Here is a 25254-nt window from a genome sequence, read left to right as displayed (position 1 = left end):
TTAAATAAACAAAGATAAGAATAAGCAAAGACTTCTGGTCAGAAACCAAACGGGTCAGAGTACAACGAATTACATCTCTTAAAACGCTGAAAGAAAATAACTGTCAACCTAGAATTCTATATCCAGTGAAAGCATTCTTCAAAACTCAAGTTGAAGTAAACTTTTTCAGGTAAATAAAAGCTGAGCAAGTTCACTGCCAAAAGACCTGCACTAAAAGAAATGATGCTCTTCAGGCAGGAAGAAAATGTAGCAAAAGGAAACCTGAATATATACAAAGAAGTGAAAGGAGTCAGAAATCACATATATGTAGGCAATTATATAATAGAAGGGAGAAAATAATATGGACAGAAATCAGTAAAATACAAAAAAAAAGTTAAAAAATGGATGAAACTAAAGCTAGTTCTTCAAGGAAAAGAACCTATTAAACTGATAAACCTCTAACTAGACTAATAAAGAAAAAAAGGAAAAAAACACTTATTAACACAAGGAATGACATCACAACAGATCTAAAAGACACTGAAACAATAAGGAAATAGTATGACAAATCACGGCAATAAATTTAGTATCTTGAACAACAAAATACCCAAACTGACTCAAGAAAAAGTAAAGAATCTGAATTATAACTGTTAAAGAAATTGAGTTAATAATTTATCAGTTAAATTCTTCCCACAAAGAAAATTCTAGGTCCAAATGGCTTAGATTCTATCAAATATCTAAGGAAGAAAACAATACCAATCCTACAATGACTCTTTAAGAAAATACAGGGGGAGGAAACACTTCCCACGCTAATAACCTTCCTAATGGTGAAAGGCTGAATGCTTTCCTCTTAAGATCAGAAACCAGGCAAGGATGTGCACTCTCACCCCTTCTATTCTATTCTATATACACTGTACTAGGTATTCTAGCCAGTGCAATAAGGAAGAAAGGGAACAGACTTCTAGTTTGGAAAGAGAGAAGCAAAGCTGTCTTTATGCTCAGGTTACAGGATCACATACATAGAAAATCCTATGAAATCCATAAAAAAGCAAGTAGAAGTAGCAAGTAAGTTTGCAGGATAGAAGATAAATATACATAGCAGCAATGAACAACTGAAAACTGAAATTCAAAAATAAGTACCAGTAACAATCACATTAAAAATATTACATATTTAAGAATAAATGTGACAACAGATGTACATGACCTGTACACTGAAAACTACCAAACATTACTAAGAAAAATTAAGGCAGACCAGCATAAATGGAGAGATATACCATGTTCATGGACCAGAACATTCAAAGTTGTCAATTCTCTCCCAAATTAATCTCTAGATTCAATACAGTCTCAATCAAAATCCCAGCAAGCTTTTTTGTAGACATTGACAAGTTGATTCTAAAATGCGAAGGCTCTAGAATATCCAAAACAACAATTCAGGAAAGAATCACACTACTTAATTTCAGGGTATTATAAAGCTGTAATAATCAAGACAGTGTGCAGTGCTTTATTAAAAGATTAAATGTTTGTTTACAGAGAAAAATCATAGATGTGAGATAAAGAAAGACAAAACATGTCAGTGTAGAGAGAACAGAAATATACTCACATATATATGATCAACTGATTTTCAACGAAAATGCCAAAGCAATTCAGTGAGGAAAGGATAGTCTTTTCAACAAATGATTTCTAGAACAACTGAATACCCACATGCAAAACAATGGCTTCAACCCTTACTTCACACCATAAACAAAATGTAATTCAAAATAGATCAGACTTAAACGTAACAACCTAAAGTTTTAAAGCCTCTAAGAAGAAAACATAGAAGAAAATCTTAGTGACCTTGAGTTTGGCAAAAAACTTCTCAAATATGACACAAAAAGCAAGAAACATTAAAGACAAAACTTAATAAAATGGACTTGATAAGATTAAAAACATATCTCCCAAGGATACCGTAAGAAAAGAAGGCAAAGCTTCTTTATGTAATCTAGTAGATACAGCTAATACATAGATACGTATTTCCTAAACAATTTTATTTGTAATAACCAAAATCTGGAATAAGTGACTGGATAAACAAATTATGGTATATCCATACCCAGCAATAAAAAGAAATTAATTACCAAGATGCACCAGAACATGGATAAACCTCAAAAGTATTATGGGACAGAAAAGAAGCCATTGACAAAAGAGTTCATGTGAAACTCAAGACAAAGGTAATCTGTTATGACAGAAAGCAGACCACAGTTTCCTGGGAGTTGAGGTTTGTGGGAAGTGGGGGAGGAGGCCTGACCTGGACGGGGCACAAGGGAACTTTCCAGGGCGATAGAAATTTTTTCTTTCTTCATTTTGGTGGTGGTTTTACGGTTGTATGAATCTCGTCAAAATGTACACATATAATAAAATTTTATTATATATAAACTAAATCCCAAAGTCGATTAAAAAAAAAAAAGACAGCAGCAGCAACAATAATCTAGGAAATTAGTAATCACATGAATAGCACTGGGGCAGGAAGGACACACAACCAAAACTCAGCACCTAACCATGTAAGAATCCTCAATCTAGCAGTAGAAAGTGACTTCTTCAACCAAAAAAGGACATCTACAAAAAAAATGCGACTAATATTATACTTAATAGTGAAAGACTGAATGTTTCCCTAAACGGAAACAAGGTAAGGATGTCCCTTCTCCCTTTGTAATCATGACCATGTTTTAAAGGAGTCCTCGGTAGTACCCAGTAGTACTCAACTATATTTGCTGGTAAGTGTGCTTTCTTGTTCTCCGAAATGACCATTTCATCCCTCCCTTCTCTTTTCTTCAAAGCTCTTACACCCCCGTCCCTGGCGCACTCTAAGCTGATAATTTCACTTATTTTACTTTTCACAAGGTAAAACAATCATGCAAACTCATCTTCCTACCATCAAATCTCTCAAGAAGGCAGAGGTTCTTTAATGTATCACAAATAATACCAGTAGCCACATAGAGTAAACACACATATAGAAAACCTTAGCACAGGACCTGGCTCTCACTCAAGAGAGGCCAAGTCATCCGGCCAGCTTAATACTCAACCAGAACTTGGCACATAAACAGAGGTCTTAACTTAGAAACTCTAGGCAATTGATTCTTCTCTATCCATCAACAGCTCCTACAATCAGAAGCAGAGACATGTTCACTTCCTGAAATCTGGCATAAAGTCACAATAAGAAGATAAATATAATTAATCCCTAACCTTTGGTCCCCCACCTTTGAGAATGGTTCTTGCCATTAAAAAACATATATAACAATTATATATATATAATTGTATTTGGTTTCTGACCAACAAATGTATTAAATGGGAAAAGTAAAGAAAAACACAAAATACATATGCAACTTGCATAATAGCTGTTCCTTACCTGCTGGTGACGGGTGCTGGGAAAGGTGTACTGAACAGAGTGGGGAGGATAACGACTTTGCTCTGTGCTGAATGCTCCTTGGTTGGGAGGATAACCTGAACTTGACATTATCAGTAAAGAAGTCCTCACCAGGTTGTGAGATCAAGTGCAACAAACAATCATGCTTCTAGGAAATCACCTAAACAGGATGGGGAAAGAAAAGAATTGATAAGTACTAAAGCACCAGGTGTGCTTCTAATAACACAACTACAGCTACATAAACAAAACCACTATTATCAGTAAAAGCTTTCTCTCATGTTACTTACTTAATATAATAGAAGTTACTGGGGCTTTAAAAACATCAATGGGTCTTTTCCTCTATACTTAAAAAAGTTTCTTTAACATATCACAAATAATACCAGTAGCTACATAAAGTGAACACACATAAAATCTTAGCTCAGGAGCCAGCACATAGCAACTGCTCAATAAACATCCTTCTTTCAGTAAATATCTGAAACACAAATATTACATATTACAAAAACAAAAATCTATGGCTGTAAATTTGGGGGTTGTGAAAAAGTCAATTGTTAAAAGGATTCAAGAGTATTTATAAGGTAAGCATTTGTGCAGAGGAAATATTCTTTATTAAATAATTCTGCCCCAAAATGACAGCCTAAGAAGGCATTAGGGATAGAAAAGCTTTCAAGGAAGAACAAAGTGAGCCTATCACTTCAAGAAAAACAACTGCCAAATTTTTTTTGAAAATGAGGATTTTGGAAAAAATTCCACCTGCCACCATGAGCCTGACGGCTTCCCCACATTTAAAGACTTTTCTGGCAAGACTGGTGGTGGTGTTAACAAGTGTGAGTTTTTGATATTACATAATGAAATCTGAAGATCTGCATAACTCAATGAATCAATATTTTCCAAATGACCAATACAGAATTACAAAATAAGGCGTGAATGAAATATTTATTTAAAGTACAAAACATTTTACCACAGTTAAATAAATAGGCACAAGACAAACCAATAAGTGTTTAATGTGACAGAATATGAAAGGTTTACTAATATGGTTTCAGATTCTACACAGTAACTAACCTTTAAAAATTTACCATTTGTCTGGTTTGGGTGTGATATCAAAGAATATCCAAAATTATGTTAAAAGGCTATTAAAATACCCCCTCCCTTTTCTAAATACATGTCTACCTGAGGTTAGCTTTTCTTCATAAATTTCCAACAAAACAACATACTGGGGCTTCCCCTGGTGGCACGGTGGTTAAGAATCTGCCTGCCAATGCAGGGGACACCAGTTCGAACCCTGGCCTGGGAAGACCCCACATGCCGCAGAGCAACTAAGCCCATGAGCCACAACTACTGAGCCTGCGCTCTAGAGCCTGAGAGCCACAACTACTCAGCCGCGAGCCACAACTACTGAGCCTGCGCACGTAAAGTCCATGCTCCTCAACAATAGAAGCCACCGCAATGAGAAGCCCACGCACCGCACCGAAGAGTGGCCCCCGCTCGCCCCAACTAGAGAAAGCCGCGCAAAGCAACGAAGAACCAAAGCAGCCAAAACTAAATAAATAAAGTAAATGTAGGGCTTCCCTGGTGGCGCAGTGGTTGAGAGTCCGCCTGCCGGTGCAGCGGACAAGGGTTCGTGGCCCGGTCTGGGAGGATCCCGCGTGCCGCGGAGCGGCTGGGCCCGTGAGCCATGGTCGCTGGGCCTGCGCGTCTGGAGCCTGTGCTCCGCAACAGGAGAGGCCACAGCAGTGAGAGGCCCGCGTACCGAAAAAAAAAAAAAGTAAATGTATATATATAAAAAAAAAAACATTGCAAGACTGAATGAAGAAGCAGAAATGAGAAACAAGCTACCTTCTTTTCAGATACAGAAGAGGTCTGCAAAAATGTAAAACAATGCCACTCTTCTCATCAAATTTTTTGTTATATTTTGGAAAATACTTATTAAAATGTTATTTATGTTAAGATTTGGGTTTATATTATTTTTAAATAAATATTTTTTAAATTTCCCCATTTTAGTATCTAATATGGTAAATATCAACATATATAACCCACATAAGCAAAAGCTCTTTGGAGTCCCAAATAATTTTTAAGAGTATAAAAGGAGTCTTGAGGCCAAAAAGTTTGATGACCACTGGCCTAGAGAATCAGGTCATCTTTAGATTGACTAGCATTAGTGCCCTACAGAGGGAGGTCACACCAGGTCCCTGCACTCCTTCTACCCTGCACTCCTAGAAACTCTGGCCCTGTTAAGGTGTGGCTTTGACATGATGTTACGTCAAGTGAACTACTCTACTGGACCCGGGTTGTACCAATCATATCCCCCTCCAGGAATCTGAATTGAGAACGTTAGCTATTGCGAAGTGGCCAGAGTAGGAGTCAAGGTGAGCCAGGGCATGTGCCAGAGAAGTTACAGCGGGGTAGAGGATGCCAGTCCAGACACAGACCAGAACAGGAGCAGAGAGAAGTGGAGCCCAGAGACCTCGAAGGCCCCCCCGGGACACACTGGGAACTGCCTAGGCTCACACTCCTTGAATCAGCCCCCACGAGAAGGCGCTGTATTTCTTTCTTTCTCCTTGGATACCTGTTAAACTGCCTACATAGTCTCACAGTAAGTCCTCTTTGCTTAATGCAGGTGGAGTAGGTTTTTACATCTTAGAATCATGAGATCTCAAGTTAAGTCCCAAAATAACTATACAAACCTTGAACAATCCAAATGTCACGTCCATCAACGGAGGAACAGATAGATAAAATCAGGTATATTCATACAAGGGAATATTATTCTGCCACAAAAAAGAACAAAGCACCGATATACGCTACAGCTTAGACAAACTCTGAAACATATGCTAAGTAAAAGAAGCCAATCATAGTGACTGATGATTCCTTTCATATGAAAGTCCAGAACAGCCAAATCCATAGTGACAGAAAGTAGATTAGTGGGTGCTTAGGGATGGTGGGGTGGGGTGGAGGAATAGTAGGTGATGGCTTAAGTGTATGGGGTTTCTTTTGTTGTTCACTGTCGTAAAATATACATAACATAAAATTCACCATTTTAGCCATTTTTAAGTGTACATTTCTGTAGCATTATGTACATTTACATTGTTGTGCAACTATCACGCCATCCATCTTCAGAGCATTTCATCTTCCCCAAAAGAACCTCTACACCCAGTAAACACTAACTCTCCATCCCCTCCCCCAGCCTCTGGAACCACCATTCTACTTTCTGTCTCTATGGACTTGACTGCTCTAAGGACCTCATATAGTTGGAATCATATGAGTCACCAGTCCTTTTGTGACTGGTTTATTTCACTTAGCAGAAGTCTTCAAGGTTTATCCATGTGTTAGCATGTATCAAAATTCCCTTCCTTTTTAAGGCTGAATAATATTCCATTGTATTGGGGTTTCTTTTTGAGGTGATGAAAATGTTCTAAAATTGACTGTAGTGGTATCTGCACATATCTCTAATATATTAAAAACCACTGAATTGTACAATGTAAATGGATGAATTTTAAGGTACATAAATTATATCTCAATAAAGCTTTTTTAAAAATTACCTAGCCAAAATCAAACAAGCAAAAAAACTATACAATGCAACCACAAGATTTAAAAACAACTGTGCTGCAGTCCAAGTTGACATATTCCATAGTTCATGAATTCTAATACCCAAGTGTTCATATCTTAAAAACTCTGAAGTCAATATCCATCCCACAATCACTAGCATTTTATGGTTTCATGAGTAGTACCTTTCCTTTAATCTTAGAGGTAAACAACAGTATCTTATAAGCAGACATCTTTTTGCTGAAATACAGTATTAGAGAGTTACTGCATCCAGTCTTAGGTTTCTCTCCTAAATCTCTCTCCAGAAAGCTTTTTGTCCCTTTAATTTGTTCCTTGATGCTTAGGATAAGGCAAGAAAATTAAGGACACTGATATTCCCAAAGTGATTTCCAATCTGAGGTCCTTCAAAAGACCAGGTAACGTTTGCAGGACTTTCAAGAAACCTAACAGAAACACATAGACAAACGAGGGACAGAGGACACCCTCCTAAGCACAACCCCCAAAAGCACAAACAACAAGGTTGTTATCTTTGACAGAGAAAAAATTTTTCTGTAAAACAAAAACACCCTAAAATGGCAAACCGCAAACCAGAAAAAGCACAACAGCAAAATTCTGATATACATATGTATCTTACAAATCAATAAGAAAAAATGATCACAACAGAAATATAAGACATGACAGAAATATGGGATTAACAAAAGAAGTAAAATTAATGAAGTCAACTTCAATAATGACAGAAAAGTAAAACAAAGAAACTGGCAAAATATTAAAAAATAATGCTTAGTGTCTGGTGAAGGTTTAGAGAAAAAGGTACTGTTTCACACATTACTGGTGTGTATGTAAAATGGGTACAAATTGCTTTCTAAAGAAGAATGGCAATTTATACAGCATCAGCCTTGAAAATATGCATATCCTCTACCACAGCAATTCCACTTCTAGGAATTCATTTGGTTATTCAATACAGATATATCCAAAGATGAATGCCTGAGGATGTTTCTCAAGGAACTGTCCTAAATATCCAATACACGAGCTTAGAAAATTTTTTAAGAAATTCAGCTAATGAAAAATTTTACTTAGAACATGCCACAAAAAAAGTTCTTATAAATGAGAACATTTTGTTTTATATAAGTATGATTTGTATATACCGCTACTACTCGATTTTTCATGTGTCTATCACATCTTCACAATACTTCAAGGCCAAAGGCAGAAATATCATGTACATATTCAGTTAACATCTACTGAACAGTATATACTGTGTGTCAACAGCTCTAAATGCTGGCATAGAATAAGACCACGATTGGCATCTTATCTTGAGGTGACACAGACAATAAGTGACCACAAAATACTATGATAGGGCTTCCCTGGTGGCGCAGTGGTTGAGAGTCCGCCTGCCGATGCAGGTGACATGGGTTCGTGCCCCGGTCTGGGAAGATCCCACATGCCGTGGAGCGGCTGGGCCCGTGAGCCATGGCCGCTGAGCCTGCACGTCCGGAGCCTGTGCTCCGCAACGGGAGAGGCCACAACAGTGAGAGGCCTGGGTACCGCAAAACAAACAAACAAACAAAAATACTATGATAAAGTGCTATAAATAAAACAGGATGGGAGAAGGGAAAGGGAGACATGTCTGGCAGGTAGAAAGCCAATCTCAGCTAGGATGACCGTATGCCCCAATTTCCTGAAACAGACCCAATTTACAACTACTATCCCAGTGCAGTTATTAACTATGCTCCATTTCCTTCTCAAAACGGTCCCAGTTTCGGTAATAAATTATATTCTAAGATGACTTTTGAGCCAAAGCCTTGAAAGGACAAGAGCATTCCATGCAGAGAAACTAGAGAAGCCCTAAGGCAAAGCAAGGATGCTGAGGGGGAGTGAGGGAGAGGGTGACTGAGGCCAGGCCTGAGACTGGGTGGGGGAGACTGCATGGGGTTCTGCTGGTGTGTGACCTTATGTTCCAAATATTTTCTTTCAGCATTCATAACTTGTTTTGTCTTTCTGAAGACCTTCTCCACCCCCAAATTTTCAAATATTCTTCTACTTCCCTTCTTACACTTCTTGAAGTTTTTTAATACATTTAGCTCCTTAATCATCTAAATTTTTTTTCTGAAGAATGGTAAGGTAGGGGTCTAGGTGTATTTTCTTTGCTACTTGATAGTTAATTATCCAAACAAAACCCTTACTAAACATGTCTGCCTTTCCACACCAATCTGAAATGCGAATCATTCTTATTACAACCCAGCAATTTCAGGATATACCCTAGAGAAACTCGCATGTACATACAAAAGGATGTTTATTGCAGCAGTGCAATAGGCAAATTTGAAGACAGCTTAAATTCCATATTCATATGATAAAATACTATACAGCAGTTACAATGAATAAACTACAGCTATGTTTCAATACACGTAAACCTCAAAAAAAGTAAAGCTTAGTGAAAACAACTTGTAGAATGATACGTATGTTGGAAATACAGAATACAATACTATATATTATTGACACACGGCTTAAGTTTTCTTTTTTCTTTTTCATCATCTTCAGGGATTTGGGAAGACCAAAATTCAGTGCGCCAACTTGATCCAAATTCCTACCCAGCTAGGCATAGAAAATAAAATTTTCTAGAGAACTGCCATTCAATTTAACCTTAAGAGATAGCAACTTTTAAAATGTTACCATCCTTACTACTACTCACTGCACTGTTCCTGCTGTCCCAGCAGCAGCCAGGGAAGGGGTGAGAAGAGGGCCAGAGCCTACCAGACTGCTTCCTGCCTACTCCCCCCCAAGGCCCAACTAACAGCGCTTTCACAGACCAGGAATCTGAAGCACAGAGAAATTCAATCATTTCTCTGTCACAAAGTTGTCAGCGGCAAAAATGGGAGAAGCCAGTGTTTTCTGTGATGCTGTGCAGTTTTCTCAGCAGGTAGTGAGCTACTCTGAAGGGCTGAGATGTGCGGTGAGACCACCAACAAAACCACCAAGGGGCTTCCCTGGTGGCGCAGTGGTTAAGAATCCGCCTGCCAAGGCAGGGGACATGGGTTCGAGCCCTGGTCCGGGAAGATCCCACATGTTGTGGAGCAACTAAGCCCGTGCACCACAACTACTGAGCCTGCGCTCTAGAGCCCACGAGCCACAACTACTGAGCCCACACGCCACAACTACTGAAGCCCGCAGGCCTAGACCCGTGCTCCGCAATGAGAAGCCACCGCTCGCCACAACTAGAGAAAGCTTGCGCAAAGCAACAGAGACCCAACACGGCCAAAAATAAATAAATAAAATAAATTTTAAAAATAAATAAATGAATAAAAATAAACCATTCCTTCCTACTAATTAAAACAAAACAAACAAACAAACAAAAAAACCACCTGGGCAGCACTCCCTTCCTACACACCTGCACTTGCTAGTGGAAGGGGAAAAGTCAACATCGGGGGGGGGCTTTGTTTGTTTTTGTTTCTGGAAATAGATATATGTAAGGTTTAAGAGTTTCTCAAAGTACCACAAAATACAGAGGGAAAATCTGCTTCTCACCCTGTCCCCAGCTTCTACTCAGTTCTTCCAAAAGGCAACCAAAGTTACTAGTTTCTGGAGTATACTTTAGGAACAGCCTTCTCTCTCTCTCTCTCTCTCTCTCTCTCTCTCTCTCTCTCTCTCTCTCTCACACACACACACACACACACACACACACACACACACACACACACTTTGCCCCCTACATAAATGGGAGCAGAGTAGATAATATACGGTTCTATATCTTGCTTTTATTACTTAACATCTTAACACATCTTGACAATCATTTTCATGAGTCCATAAAGAGCTTCTTCATTCTTTCTATTGCTGTAATGTATTTTACTGTATGAATGTTCACAAATATTTTATACATTGTCCAAGTAATTCTGATCTGCACCCCTAAGAAATGCTCAGGTGATCTGTCTCTGAGCTCTCCTCCCAACTCAGACATCCTATAAAGCTATAAATGGAATGGAGAGGCAAAAGGAAAGATCTTAGCTCAAGGTCATCCAAATTTTTTTCCATCAGTGGCCTACATGATGAGAAATCTATAGAGTACAGTGTTGTTTTCGGGTTGTTTTATTTTCATTTTCAGCAATGATAGTCCTGAGTTCAACACGTACATCCATCGTCACTCAAATATAAGTCAAATGATTTGTCCGTGTTTCCCTTTTATCATAACCAATCCTTCATGATGTCCCAGTTTTCTCATGTGATTTTGGTGAAGTTTAATTTGAATTATCTTAAAAATAAATTAAAGTTAGTTACTATCAGCCCACCACAGGTGGTAACAAAACATCAGCAAAACTAGAGATTAGGGCTTCCCTGGTGGCGCAGTGGTTGAGAGTCTGTCTGCCGATGCAGGGGACACGGGTTCGTGCCCCGGTCTGGGAAGATCCCACATGCTGCGGAGCAGCTGGGCCCGTGCAGCTGGGCCCGTGAGCCATGGCCACTGAGCCTGCGTGTCCGGAGACTGTCCTCCGCAATGGGAGAGGCCACAACAGTGAGAGGCCCGCGTACCGCAAAAAAAAAAAAACAAAAAGATTAGCCCTTACTGGGATACAAATTCATTGGTCAAAGCGGGCCCTACCTCTGGTGACAAGAACTGAAGCTTGGAGCCCACTACGACCTCCTTCCTCAAAACTTACCCACGAGGGCTTCCCTTGTGGTACAGTGGTTGAGAGTCTGCCTGCCGATGCAGGGGACACGGGTTCATGCCCTGGTCCGGGAGGATTCCATATGCCACGGAGCAGCTGGGCCCGTGAGCCATGGCCGCTGAGCTGCATGTCCAGAGCCTGTGCTCCGCAACGGGAGAGGCCACAACAGTCAGAGGCCCGCGTACCGCAAAACAAAACAAAACAAAAAAAACTTACCCACGAGACACACCACAACAGTTCAGACCTTTGTTTAACCAGCGCTCTTTCTTTCCTCAAACATCTTACATGGAAGCCAAATGTATAAAATACACAAAGAAGAAATACTCTGATTCAGGGAGAACGGGGAACCTAAATCTGTCTCTTCAGCCCCCTCCCCATTCCCATCCTGCCTCGGACCCTCACTGCAGTCCTGGCTCACCAAGACACCTCCACAGAACACTTGACAGTTTGAAAACAACTGAAGTAAAAGAATCGGTTTAAAGTGGAGGCTGAAGGGGAAGGGAAAACCTTAAATGGCAGTTTCCAATTTTAAGTTCAGTTCATAGCTCCAAAACTCATTAACTCACAGTTACATGCTTGACTCATGGACTATAAAAATTCTGTGAAATGTTTAAGAAACCTGGTCAAGGTTTTATGTGCAACAACCTCGTATCATAAACATATAATTGTATTCTAGGATGAAAATAATATATTAAAACCAGATGTCATTGTTGTAAGTGACGAGCACACATTTTATCTGAATTTTGGAGATAAACTCAGAACTAGCCTCCAACGTTTTGCAAACAGGTAATAAAATACAGTAAAATGAAATCAGTCTATTTAAATTTCTCTTTGAATCTTCCCATATTAACATAATAAAGACACACATACTCACACACAAATTTACTCAACAGGAAACTTATCTTGCAAAACAATATTTCAAATGCAATGCTAAAAAAAAAAAAAAAACCCAAATCCTTTCTCCCCAGGAACTCCTGGCTTTTGGCCTACAATCTCTGCATAATCAAAATGTACTTGGATAGGTTTTCAAGGTGGCCTAAGCTGTCTTGGAAAAAGAGCTAAAAATATACTTCGCTGTGGAAGGACTACAGACGCCTCTTTAGATGACCAAGAATGACTCCACCAAGGGTCACAACAGAGGTGAAGTCCACATTTCACCAAAGCAGGAAAAAGACACAATTCAATTTTCTTTTAAATGATCAAATAATACTTTTCGATACAAAAGTATGGCATAGGGGAACGGCCTCCATGACACTGCAGGTGCCAAACACTGCATACTAAACTGAGGCAAATCGGGTCTCATTAATTCTCACAAAGCAGTTCAGCTCTAGTCCAACTCCAGAAGCCCAGGAGGCAGGGAGAGGCTAAGGACCACCCCCTGGGATATCCCAACCACCTAAGAGTCTCTGGGTTGGCGAAGGTTTGGAGAAAGCCCATCTGAGACTATCTCGGGGTCCAGCCTCCAGGAGAGGAGACGGAGGCTAGAACCAACCAAGTGAATTCTGTAATTTGTATGAGATCAGAGTGGTGCTAAACTGGGACAGAATTCCTCCTGTAAAATAATCTAAAGCATTCTTCCCTTTGCAGGGCGGGGAGGAGTTACTCTGGGGGAATGTCATTAACAAGGTGTTTTATTTGTGGCCTCTTTTGACATCTCACTTAGAAGACAGATAAAGGGGAGCTAAAATAAAAGACATTTTAGACTACCCTGCCCCCGATAAAGTATGACAGTGAAAGGAACACACTAATATGGGCCTAATCATTTGATTAATCTAATACAGGCATTCAATAAATAATTCTTGAGTGAAAACAACAACACTACTCTATCCCTACCTAAGGTGAGGAAGGAGAAGTTTCCAAAGACAGCGGCAGCAGGCAGACGGCAGCAGGCAGATGACCGAGAATCCTGTGGCACAGTGGCACTGTACTGACCTAAAATCTAAATTGAGCAATATTCACTCCAGCTATAAGAATGAATATATTTCAAAGTGAAAATGGACAACTATTGGGACCACCCTGGTGGTCCAGTGGTTGGAACTTCGCCTTCCAGTGCAGGGGGTGCGGGTCTGATCCCTGGTCAGGGAGCTGGGATCCCACATGCCTCACAGCCAAAAAACCAAAGCATGAAACAGAGGCAATACTGCAACAAATTCAATAAAGACTTAAAAAAAAAAAAAAAAAAAAAAAGGACAACTATTTACCAACCCTCTCCTCCATCAACACAAACAAAGAACAGGGTATTGAGATCAGAAAATTTTTAACTTTGGATGCTTGGGATTAATAGACATGACAATACCTAAGGAGAATAATAACAAAAATTAACCATTTATTGAGCCTTTGCTACATCCCCAGCAGTGTACTAAGAGCATGGTGTGCACGAGCTCACCTAAACCAGTAGTTCCACTATTACCCCTAAGTAAGGCACTGGAGAGGCTAAGTAACTTCTACAAGGTAATTTTTTTAGCTCAGAGCTATCTTAAAGATCATGTTTTGCTGCCTCCCCTTTGACCTGCTAAGAGAGACTGCTAAAGATTAGGAAGCAAAATAAAACAAGGCTAATGAACAGACTCTACTTCTAAGGTATATACCAAAATAAAGTAGAAAAAAAGCAACTGGCTTAAAAGGTACTGAATTCTATACAAAAATAATAATAATAATAATAAACAAAACCATCAGAGACCTGTGAGGGCAGGGACCATCTCTTCTTTGCACACATGGCCTCCCCAGTACCTAACAGTTCTTAGCTCTCAACACACCCATTCCAACAGCAAGTCCTAGCCTTCCTTCCATGCCCCGCCCCCAAGCCTCCCATGCTTCTCCATCTTGACTACCCCCATTCTCATCTCTTGCTGCAAGAAATTCCTAATTGGACTTCCCACTTCAATACTTTCTCCACTCAAAAAGCCAAATGTTTTTTAAACCATAAATCAGAACACATCACTCTTCTGCTCAAGACTGCTCCGGAGCTGCCACGCACTTCAAACAGAATCTGAACTCTTCACTGTGGCCCAGGGGCTCCCACCCGCCCCCCCAGCTGCTCAGGAGGCCACAAGGAGCTTCCTTCCAGCTCCCTCACCCAGGGCCAGGCCCTTCCTTGACTCAGGCCTTTGTCCTTCTTTACTCTCTGCCTGGAATGCTCTTCCTGGCTCACCCTTGGGGCCGAGGACTCCTCAAAATTAGGTCTCAGTTCAAATGCCATCTTCTCATAAGGGCCTTTCCCAGCCACCCTCCAGTTACCCTTTTTGTTCTTCTATAGATTAATCATAATCTGAAATGCACTCATTTGTTTTACTTATACTGTCTTCCCCCACTAGAATATAAACTCCCTGTTTGATTCCCTACTATATTTGTTGGACAAAAGAAACAAAAAATGTGCAGAACTTATTTGAAGGAAAGTTTGAAAATCTACTGAAGAGCATAAAAGTCTGTTTGAACAAAAGGATAGGAAGTACACAAAGGTGTCAATTTTCCTAAAATTAACCTATGAATTCAATACTGCCAATCACTATTCAGGATTCCCCATAAAAATCTCAGCAAGATTTCCTTTTGAACCTCACAGAATGATTCTAAAGTTCATCCAGAAGAATACATAGACCAGAATTGCCAAAGTCTGAAAAAAAAAAAGAGTAATGAACAGATGACTAACCCTACTAGTATTAAAATTATACAACAATAGTGACTTAAAGGATATGATAACATATATCAAGGAAACATAACAGATTAGAAACAGTTCCAAACATATTTAGTAAATTGATAAAAGGTGCAAATCTGGTAACTGGGGCAAAGGCTGGATTATTCACCAAATGGTGCTGACACAACTGGTTACTTCAGGGGAAAAACCATACACACCTCTATCCCCCCAAAATATATGTCTACCTCATGTCCTATACTAGAAATGAATTCCAGATAGACCCCCAAAATTAGAAGTTTAAAAAAAGGAAAAGAAAGAAAGGCAAAGCAAAAAAAAAAAGAACAATAAAAAATTAAAATCTAAAGACTTCTTTGTTTTAAAAATACAATCAAGGGACTTCCCTGGGGGCACAGTGGTTAAGAATCTGCCTGCCAATGCAGGGGACACGGGTTCGAGCCCTGATCCAGGAAGATCCCACATGCCGCAGAGCAAGTAAGCCCATGCGCCACAACTACTGAGCCTGCGCTCTTGAGCCTGTGAGCCACAACTACTGAACCCGCGTGCCACAACTACTGAAGCCCATGTGCCTAGAGCCCATGCTCCGCAACGAGAAGCCATCGCAATGAAAAGCCAGCGCACCGCAACGAAGAGGAGCCCCTAATCTCAGCAGCTAGAGAAAGCCTGCACACAGCAACAAAGACCCAACACAGCCAAAAAAAAAAAAAAAAAAAAAAAAAAAAAAAATATATATATATATATATATATAGGGCTTCCCTGGTGGCGCAGTGGTTGAGAGTCCGCCTGCCGATGCAGGGGACACGGGTTCGTGCCCCGGTCTGGGAAGATCCCACATGCCGCAGAGCGGCTAGGCCCGTGAGCCATGGCTACTGAGCCTGCGCATCCGGAGCCTGTGCTCTGCAAGGGGAGAGGCCACAACAGTGAGAGGCCCGCCTACCGCAAAAAAAAAAAAAAAAAAAAAAAAAAAAAATATATATATATATATATATACAGTCAAGGTATACAATCAAGTCTCTCACTCATGTGCCTCTCAGTTCTCCATCCTACAGCAAGCAACAAGGAATATCAGTTTCTTAGGTTTTGTTTCAGAAATATTCTGATATAAAAGCAAATATGTACACATTATTTTTCCTCTTTAAAACAAGCAGTAGCATACTATACTTAATATTCCTCACTTTGCCTTTTCAGTTTAATAGATGGATGAATATTTTAAATTTTAGACTAAGGAAGGTCTCAGCAGAGCATGAAACTCAGAAGCCATATATAGACCAATAATGAAAACAGCTAACATTTAGAATTTTTACTTACTGTGTGCCAGCCACTATGCTAAATGTGATTTACATTATCTCCATTTCGATTCTACAAATAAGGAAATTAAGGCTTAGAGAGGTTAAGTAATCTGCCCAAGGTCACATAGCCAGCACAGTTCCAGTTGGATATATCTGACTACATAATACTACAAAAAGAACAGCTGGGGGGTAGGGGGATGTGTACATACGTAAAAAGTGAATACCCTAATATGTAAACAGCTCTTCAAATCAATCTGAAAAACACCAATAATCCCATCAAAAAATAACCAAAGAACAAAAGCAGATGATTTCTAAAAGAAATACAACTCCCTTCATTAAAAAATGTTCAGCGTCAGTAGTGACTGATAAAGGCCAATTAGAATCACTTTTTTTTCCACTTTTTTTTTTAATTAATTTATTTTTTGGCGGTATTGGGTCTTCGTTGTTGTGCGTGGGCTTTCTCTAGTTGCAGAGATCGGGGGCTACTCTTCGTTGCAGTACGCAGTCTTCTCATTGCTGTGACTTCTCTTGTTGCGGAGCACGGGCTCTAGGCGCTCGGGCTTCAGTAGTTGGGGCTCACGGGCTCCAGAGCGCAGGCTCAGTAGTTGTGGTGCACGGGCTTAGCTGCTCCCTGGCATGTGGGATCTTCCTAGTCCAGGGATCAAACCCGTGTCCCCTGCACTGGCAGGCAGATTCTTAACCACTGTGCCACCAGGGAAGTCCCTTTTTCCACTTCTTAAATTGGCAAAATGCTTTAATGTGTAATATCCAGTGCTGGCCAGGGTCTGGGGCATACCCATACACTGTGACAATATCCATCCAAATCTACACTATTCATATATCTGCAACACTACTTTAGAAATCTATGCTACAAAGTTGCTTGCATAAATATACAAAATAAATACAATACACACACACACACACACACACACAAATAATTCACTACAGCTTTGTTTTTCTGACAAAACAGTACTGGCAGGAAACTGATTAAACAAATTATAGTGTTTTCTTTTTATAAGTGGAATACTATGTAACTGTTAATGATAGAAGTAGCTCTAAAAATACCAACATGGAACAGTATACACAAGAACAGCATATCATGGTCCCATAATACAGAAAATTACATACACACAGGAAAAAAAAAAAAAAACCTGAACGAATACACAACACTTAGCAAGTTACATCTAGGAAGTGGTGCTTTCAATTTCTTTATATACTTCCATATTGTACTTCCGTAAAATAATGTATTACTTATAATAAATAAAAGACAAGTTCACTCATTAAAATGGTTTTGTGTAAATAGAGAGTAACTTCTTCCACCCTCCCCTCCTGCTCAGTTGATGCCTTCCCCCCCTTCACTCCTCCTGCCCCACCCCATTCTCTCACACTCACACACAAACACAAACACACACACTCACTTAATGGACTACACACTCCCTACTTCTGGTATATTTACACTCTGTATATTTTAGGCTGTAACTCCTAGAAAGCACAAGTTTTGATTTCATTCCAAATACTTAAAAGTTATCATTATTCAAAACTGAATTAAAAGAACTTAAAAGTAATACAAAGTTACATGTCTTTGAACAGGAGTTCAAAGGCATGATGATTACTATTTAAAACATTTCAAAATTATACAAATCCCTGCGCTATTGCCAAGGGAAATGAACTGCCGAAAACAGATTACTCTGATGCTAAACTGTGTATGACAACAAAAATGTCAAGAAAAGAGCCTATCAGTTAAATAAAGTATGGGTGGGGGGGAGGCAATCTGTAACCATAAAGGTTATGGCCCTCCTAACAACTTAGTCAAATTTTCCTAAAAAAATGTAACCTCAATTTATTCTGGTTTAATTTCAGTTTATGTGTAACGAAGAAAAAAAAACAAAAGAACATTCCAAACTTTATTCCTCAAGTAGAAACTGCCGGCGGGGGGCGGGGATCAAAATAATTTGGTAATCTTAACTTCTCTCTTCCTTTGTTCTTGACTAATCTACTCAAAAATTTAATTTTTGACATAAAACTAATCAAGTACTATTCTTTCAAAGGGATCCCTTCAAAGGGATTTTATAACAATCCTATAAACCAACTATTCCTAATTCACATTTTTTCCCTAGCACTGAACTCCAAAGTCCCCTGCATATATAAATTAACACATTTTTGTTCTAATATTACCTGGAAATACAAATAATCTGAGATGAACTGATTCTGCGCTTACTTTCTCTTTCTCCCCAAAATCCCAGTTAACTGAGAGAAATACTTTTTTAAAGAAATGCTTTAATAATTCACTGATAACAGACATTTTATCTCACTGACACTGGTGAATTTCTACCTGTTTTTTTATTTCCAAAAACTACTCACCATCAAGTTCCCACATGTGTATCCGTCAGCTTCCACAGCTGCACCAAGTAACTCCAGCAGCTGGGCTGCTTTTTATGCATTCAACAAATTTCTACTACACCATTCCTGGGGACAGACTGTTACTCTGGGAGTGGGGGCAGGGGAAGGATCAAAAAATAACTGAGACACAGACATGCCCACAATGGGCTTATGGTCTAGTGGGGACTAAACGGGCATGCACATAAATAACTATGATGTTATAGCAGAGGCGTAAGTGAGGCATTAAGAATTTCCAGACCATAAAATACTTTTCTTCAGAGAAGAGGGAGGAGGAGGGAGACTGACTTCCTGGATGAAGTGATATGTTGCTCAAAACCCCTCAAAAAATAGGCAGTATGTAGGTGCGGTAGAGTTTGGAAAAGTAAGGTAGGGAAATAGCATTCCAGAAAAGAGCACAGAATGGGAAAAAACAACCCTTCTTAATGCAACACAAAAGAGGCATATTATTTAACAGCCCAAGTGGAATAAAAAAACATGCTATGGGACTTCCCTGGTGGCACAGTGGTTAAGAATCAGCCTGCCAATGCAGGGGACATGGTTTCGAGCCCTGGTCCAGGAAGATCCCACGTGCCGCAGAGCAGATAAGCCCGTGCGCCACAACTACTGAGCCTGCGCTCTAGAGCCCGCAAGCCACAACTACTGAGCCCATGAGCCACAACTACTGAGCCCGCAAGCCTAGAGCCCGTACTCTGCAACAAGAGAAGCCACCACAATGAGAAGCCCGCGCACCGCAATGAAGAGTAGCCCCCGCGCGCGGCAACTAGAGAAAGCCCATGGGCAGCAACGAAGACCCAATGCAGCCAAATAATAAAAATAATAAATAAAATTTATTAAAAAACACACATGCCATGCTTCAGTATTTATGTAAGGACATTAGTTTAAAAAGAATACTACGCCTTTTCCTTTAAAATAAATTTTATGGCATGAGTACCTATCGAAAACTAACATTACATATGAGCTTTTCAACATGGCATTAAAAAGATAGTTCATATTTATGCTATTTATCTAAGCTTTCATATAACAATTGAAGTTTCTCACACTTAGAAAAAAAAAGCCCAGAAGTTTGAGAGTAAGTGAAGCAAGCAATAACTAATATATAAAATTATTTAACCTATCTATTTGTATCTCAGAGGTATCTAACCATTGGCATAATAAAATTTCCATCACTGTAACACTTAAATTCTATGAAACATCAGTAGGTCCAGATAACCTTAAAGACATTTCTGTTTAAGAAGACAGTCATCATAGCAGATTAAATATGAAACATAATTCCCAGTGATCGTGTACTAATGTAGATCAATACCACATTTTTCCAAGCTATATTTTCACTGCAGAAATGTAAAGTTAGGGAAGTACCTAAATTCAATATCTAAGCTGAGTGACTGACCACTCATTCCCCACCCACCCCAATTTTTGTTTTAAGTAGTAGTCAATCATCACATTGACTCAGCCCATGGATGATATGGTGTCCCAGAAGGAGCTACCCTGGAAGACAGAAGACTGGATTCTGCTACTGGCCAACAGTAACAATTTAGGCCAGACCCCTTCAATTCAGTGACCCTCAGTTTATTCACCAGTAAAACACGTAAGACTAGATAATCTACATGACTCTATATTCTGTAACTCTGTAAATTATGAGCATTTTATTTTAACCAATTTAGATTTGTCTTTGAGATTATTATTAAATGAAAGTAACAGCAGCACACATGGAAGAATCAAACTGAAGAGCTCCCCAGGAACATTCTCATGTCTTTGTATGGTCTCATTTTCACATGCAAAGAGGAGCTCCCCCCCCCCAAAAAAAAAGGTTGTATCTGAAAACAATCCAAGTAATATCCTAGTAATACTTTGACCACACAAGCTTACAAGCTACTGGGGTAGAAAAAAATGGTAGAACAGTAAAAATGTTCATGGAAAACCACCACCACAATAATACCAAAATAAAAAACAGATGCTCTACATACAGTTATTGCTACATGACAGAAGCTTTCATAGCTTTTCAATACTCCTAAGGAGTCCTGATAGAAAACCAATGTTTTCTTTCTTTTTTTTTTTTTTTAGGGGTATCTAACACAAGATTTGATACTCTTTATTAAATTGCTATTTATTAAGATAGAATTCTCAAACTTTTTTGAGCAGCAATACTGGCATGGCTTCAAACCAGGTGCACTGAGAAACTCAAAGAAATGTGAGACCTTTGCTCTTCAGAGATCCTCACAATTTAGTTGGGGGAAAATAGGCCATAAATACCAGGGAAATTAAACAGCCATAAAATAAAAATACTAAATCAATAATACAATTAAAGGGACAGGGCAGCATGACAGGAGACGCCAAGTCACCTCGAGCTGGACTGATCAGGAGAAGAAGCTGGGCTTAAAGTCAGAGGAGGCTGGAATGGGCAGCTCTAGACCTGACTGTCAAGGAGTATGAGGCTATGGGGATGCATGGCTCCTAGGAGGAAACATAATAATAATATTCTATCTAAATGTACTTTTGCAACATTAAACCTGAAAAGGACAAAGTATCAATCTACAGACTGAGTTCTCTGTGCATGTAACTGATCTGGTCAACTTTATACTTTTATAGAATTTAGTAACATGCCATATACATAAGGCATGCCACACTGGTTGAACAAGTGAATGAACTACACACCAACAGATAAGTCCAGACATAATAAATTCTGACCTTTGTACCGTATTCCAGTAAAATCCAGTCTCTGAAGTAAATGAACACAAGGAAGTAACTAAGTATTTGAGATCTCTACCATTCTCAGGCATCAGTTAAGAATTTGAAATTGCAATTAAGACAGGTCACAAAATACAGTTATAACTGAACAACAAAACAAACACAAAAAACCTAAGTAACAAATAGCCTGACATTTACCTACATCAATCCCTGGCATATTGAAAGGCCTCTGCTTTTCTCCTGCAGATAACAATGGCAAGACAATCTCCCACTTCACAAAATTTACAAAAAAAAAAAAGCTTAAAACTAACTTGATTAATCCAAATATGCTTGGCCTTGGAACAAATTTTACTCAAATTCAAAGAAAGATAGTTAATTTTGAGCATTCTGTGCTTTTTAAAAAAATTATGTGGGCAGGGCAAATTCTTAAGTTTTACTATATGATTAAATCCAACAAGACACCCAGTTAAAAATATTTATTCCTGGGCTTCCCTGGTGGCGCGGTGGTTAAGAATCTGCCTGCCAATGCAGGCGACACGGGTTCAAGCCCTGGTCCAGGAAAATCCCACATGCCGCAGCTACTGAGCCCGTGCGCCTAGAGCCCGTGCTCCGCAACGAGAAGCCACCGCCATGAGAAGCCCACGCGCACCGCAACGAAGAGTAGCCCCCGCGGGCTTCCCTGGTGGCGCAGTGGTTGAGAGTCCGCCTGCCGATACAGGGGACACAGGTTCGTGCCCCAGTTCGGGAAGATCCCACATGCCGTGGAGCGGCTGGGCCCGGGAGCCATGGCCGCTGAGCCTGCGCGTCCGGAGCCTGTGCTCCACAGCGGGAGAGGCCACAGCAGTGAGAGGCCCGCGTACCGAAAGGAAAAAAAAAAAGAATAGCCCCCGCTCGCCGCAACTAGAGAAAGCCCGTGCGCAGCAACAAAGATCCAATCAATGCAGCCATAAATAAATAAATTTATTCTTTAAAAAAATTTATTCCTCATAGGTCATGGAGAGAATCACACCTATATAAATATGTCACAGCAGGTTAGCAGGTGTATTTGGTAAGCTGTAATGTGAACACATTTCCCTAATTAGAATACAATGTTTATTCGTTCAATAAACACTTGCAGTGTCAATATCCTAGGCAGTGCCTTCAAGATAAAGTCAGAGAAGGGCCCATCCCACCCCCAATAGGAGATAAAACAGGTACATACCTAAATACAAGGTAGAAAATGTAAATGCCATGAGAGGAGATGTGCAGCTAAAGCATTTCAGGAGCGAAGAGGGAGCTGTTACTCTGGCACAGAAATATAACCTTTACGATCTCTGTAAAGCAATTTCATAACAGCTCTTTTAGGCTCACAACAGCAACCTAGGAGAGATGTTTTCCTGCTATCATAGATGAGGAAACAGCAGAAAAAGACTGATCATGTTCCAAAATGACACAGTTAAAGGAGGAATCAGGACTCTTTGTATTTTATTTTCTCTGGGGTAGGAGTCCAACATATGGCAAGCCTTTTGTAAAAGGAAAGAGTATTTTGGTACTGCAAGTAATCACATCCTTATGTATGTATGTGCATATTATTTATATACATGTGTGTGTGTTAACCTTGATTTCCATTAACAGGTGTGCTTAAAGCAAGGCAAAGCAACTGTGTACTATAAATATTAAAATAAATAAATAAACCTCCACTGGATTTTAACAGAATGAGAAAATAAAGACAACGTTTCTTTCTGCAACAACCTGCTTATTTCTTCTGTAATCTTCACCCATGTCTAAATAATATTCTAAAATTGGTCTGCTCCTGAGATCAGGCAACTTAGTTCTGCCAAGAAATATCTTTATGAAAGGATACATCAAGACATTTTCAAAAACTATTAAAAATTAAATAACGCCATCAGCTCTTCAGTTATCCAAGAGAGAGTCACATGTGACCTATCAGCAGCAGTTATTGATCACGACATGTTGAACGAATGAATGAATATTTGTAGGCATTTAAAATCCCAGGCCGGTGCTCTTTACGCAACGTTCCGCCTCCAGTCACCGCCTCACCAAGGTGCACGCAAGGAATGTAAATTTAGTACAATTAGGATATACTTAGGGAAGCAAATCTGATGCAGGTGAAAACACTAATCCCAAAGATTAGAATCACCCACGCCTCTACTCTCCAAGGGTAACTCTGGAGAAGCGGCACTGTAGCATGCAACATCGGTAAAAGAAAACTGACACTCTCCGAGAAAACACTTTTCACAAATATCACCTATTCCCACCCACACCTTTAATACACGACTATACCTAATCCAGCTAATTCGAATTCAGTCTCCTCGCTACTAAGACTGACTTCTCAATTACAGTTTCTCGAATCCCTCCTCCCCCCAAAAGAGAATTCACATTAAACAGCAACGATAAAAGGCAGAAGGTACCGGGTTCCGATCTCCACCGTCTCCCCCGCCCTCCCTTCGCCATTACACCCCAAGTGGTTTGGTCGCAAAGGTGAACTAGTTTGCTCTTCAGGCACTTGTCCACCGCTGTCACCCGCCCTGACCCCTTGCACACTCCCGGGCAGCCACCAACTCCGCCCCGGAGGGAGAGCAGGCCGCCACCTGCGCCGGCCCCACCCGCGGCCCCGGCCCGCGCCCGCCTCGGGCCCCGCAGCCCGCTCCCCGCAGGGCACCCTGGGCGCCCCGGCCCGGCCACAACCCATTCTTCCTCCAAACTCCATGAGCCTCCCCCGCTCGCCCGGCCCCGCTCCCCGCCGCGCCCGGCTCGCCCCGGCCGCCGAGGGCAAGAGGCCGGCGGCTGGGCGGGTCCCGAGCCGCCGAGCCCGCGATGCCCCTCGCCGGCCGGAAAGCCTACCCCGCGGCCGGTGCCCCGGAGCCCTCGACGGCCCCGGGCTAGCGGGGGCCCGGAGGCCGGACTGCGGGCGCCAGGCCTACTCACCGGGAGCGGACGAAGCGCGGCGGCCGACGCGGCCCCAAGCCTGAGGGGCAGGACGCGGCCCCGCGCGCGGCCCTGCCCAGGCCCTGGTCGGCGCGGCGAGCCGGGCGCTCACTCCAGTCGCCGCCGCCGCCGCTGCTGCTTCGCCACCTCGGCCGCCATTTTGATTCAACCCCTCTCCTCCGCCCCCCCCCACCCCCCGGCCCGGCGGCCGCGGCTGAGGTTGCTCCGGCTCCTCCTCCTTCCGGAGGCTGGGAGGCCGACTCCCTCCACGGGCCGTTTCTCGGCCCCCTGGCGTACCCCCTTGGCCCGGCGGCGGACCCAGGGTGCTGCCGTCGCGCCCGGGACTCCCCGCGGGCGTGGGAAAGGGAAGGACGCGAGGCCGCGCCCCGGGCCTGAGAGCCCGGGCTGAGGGCGGGAGGGAAGCGGGGGCCCGGGGGGCGCGCAGCCACCCGCGCAGCTGCTTCCCGGGCTCAGGCTGCGTTCGCAGCGGGCCTACCTGAAAGGCCGCGCGAGGCCGACCCGCCCGTGATGCCGGCCCTCCCTCCGGCCCCTCCGAGGAGCCCGAGCCCCCCCGCCCGCCAAGTGTGCTCTCGGCCTCACGCTCCCAGGGAACTGACCGGACGGGCCTCGCCACCGCATACTTTTCCTTTAGAGAAGCCGCCACTCCACATCCCGGAATTAGGGAGGAGAAACAAAGTCGGTGTTCACCCGGATAATTACGAGAAAGTCCGGGTTTTA

At 41.4% G+C, this 25254-nt stretch overlaps 1 protein-coding gene across 17 annotated transcripts in view; it reads right to left on the bottom strand.

Moving 5' to 3' along the window:
- NCOR1 (nuclear receptor corepressor 1) overlaps positions 1-25219 on the bottom strand; it is a gene marked incomplete at its 3' end in the record, with an annotated part of 151056 nt that extends 125837 nt beyond the window's left edge. For 13 of the 17 annotated variants that reach the window (XM_081220081.1, XM_081220084.1, XM_081220087.1 and 10 more), the window contains exons 1-2: positions 24517-24643; positions 3356-3533 (exon numbers count right to left, since the gene is read on the bottom strand). In XM_081220081.1, coding sequence (XP_081076207.1) covers positions 3356-3463 — 108 coding nt within the window. In that variant the 5' untranslated portion in view covers positions 3464-3533; positions 24517-24643. Of the gene's footprint in view, positions 1-3355; positions 3534-11556; positions 11574-16522; positions 16539-22789; positions 22807-24516; positions 24644-25133 lie in introns of those variants that run through there. The other 4 variants (XM_081220091.1, XM_081220092.1, XM_081220090.1 and 1 more) reach the window with 4 other exon arrangements.
- Positions 25220-25254: the final 35 nt, after the last annotated feature.

The sequence above is a fragment of the Mesoplodon bidens genome, assembly GCF_964165515.1.
Source record: "Mesoplodon bidens genome assembly, chromosome: 19".
NCBI lineage: Eukaryota > Metazoa > Chordata > Mammalia > Artiodactyla > Ziphiidae > Mesoplodon > Mesoplodon bidens.
This window is presented reverse-complemented; position numbering and strand designations above follow the sequence as displayed.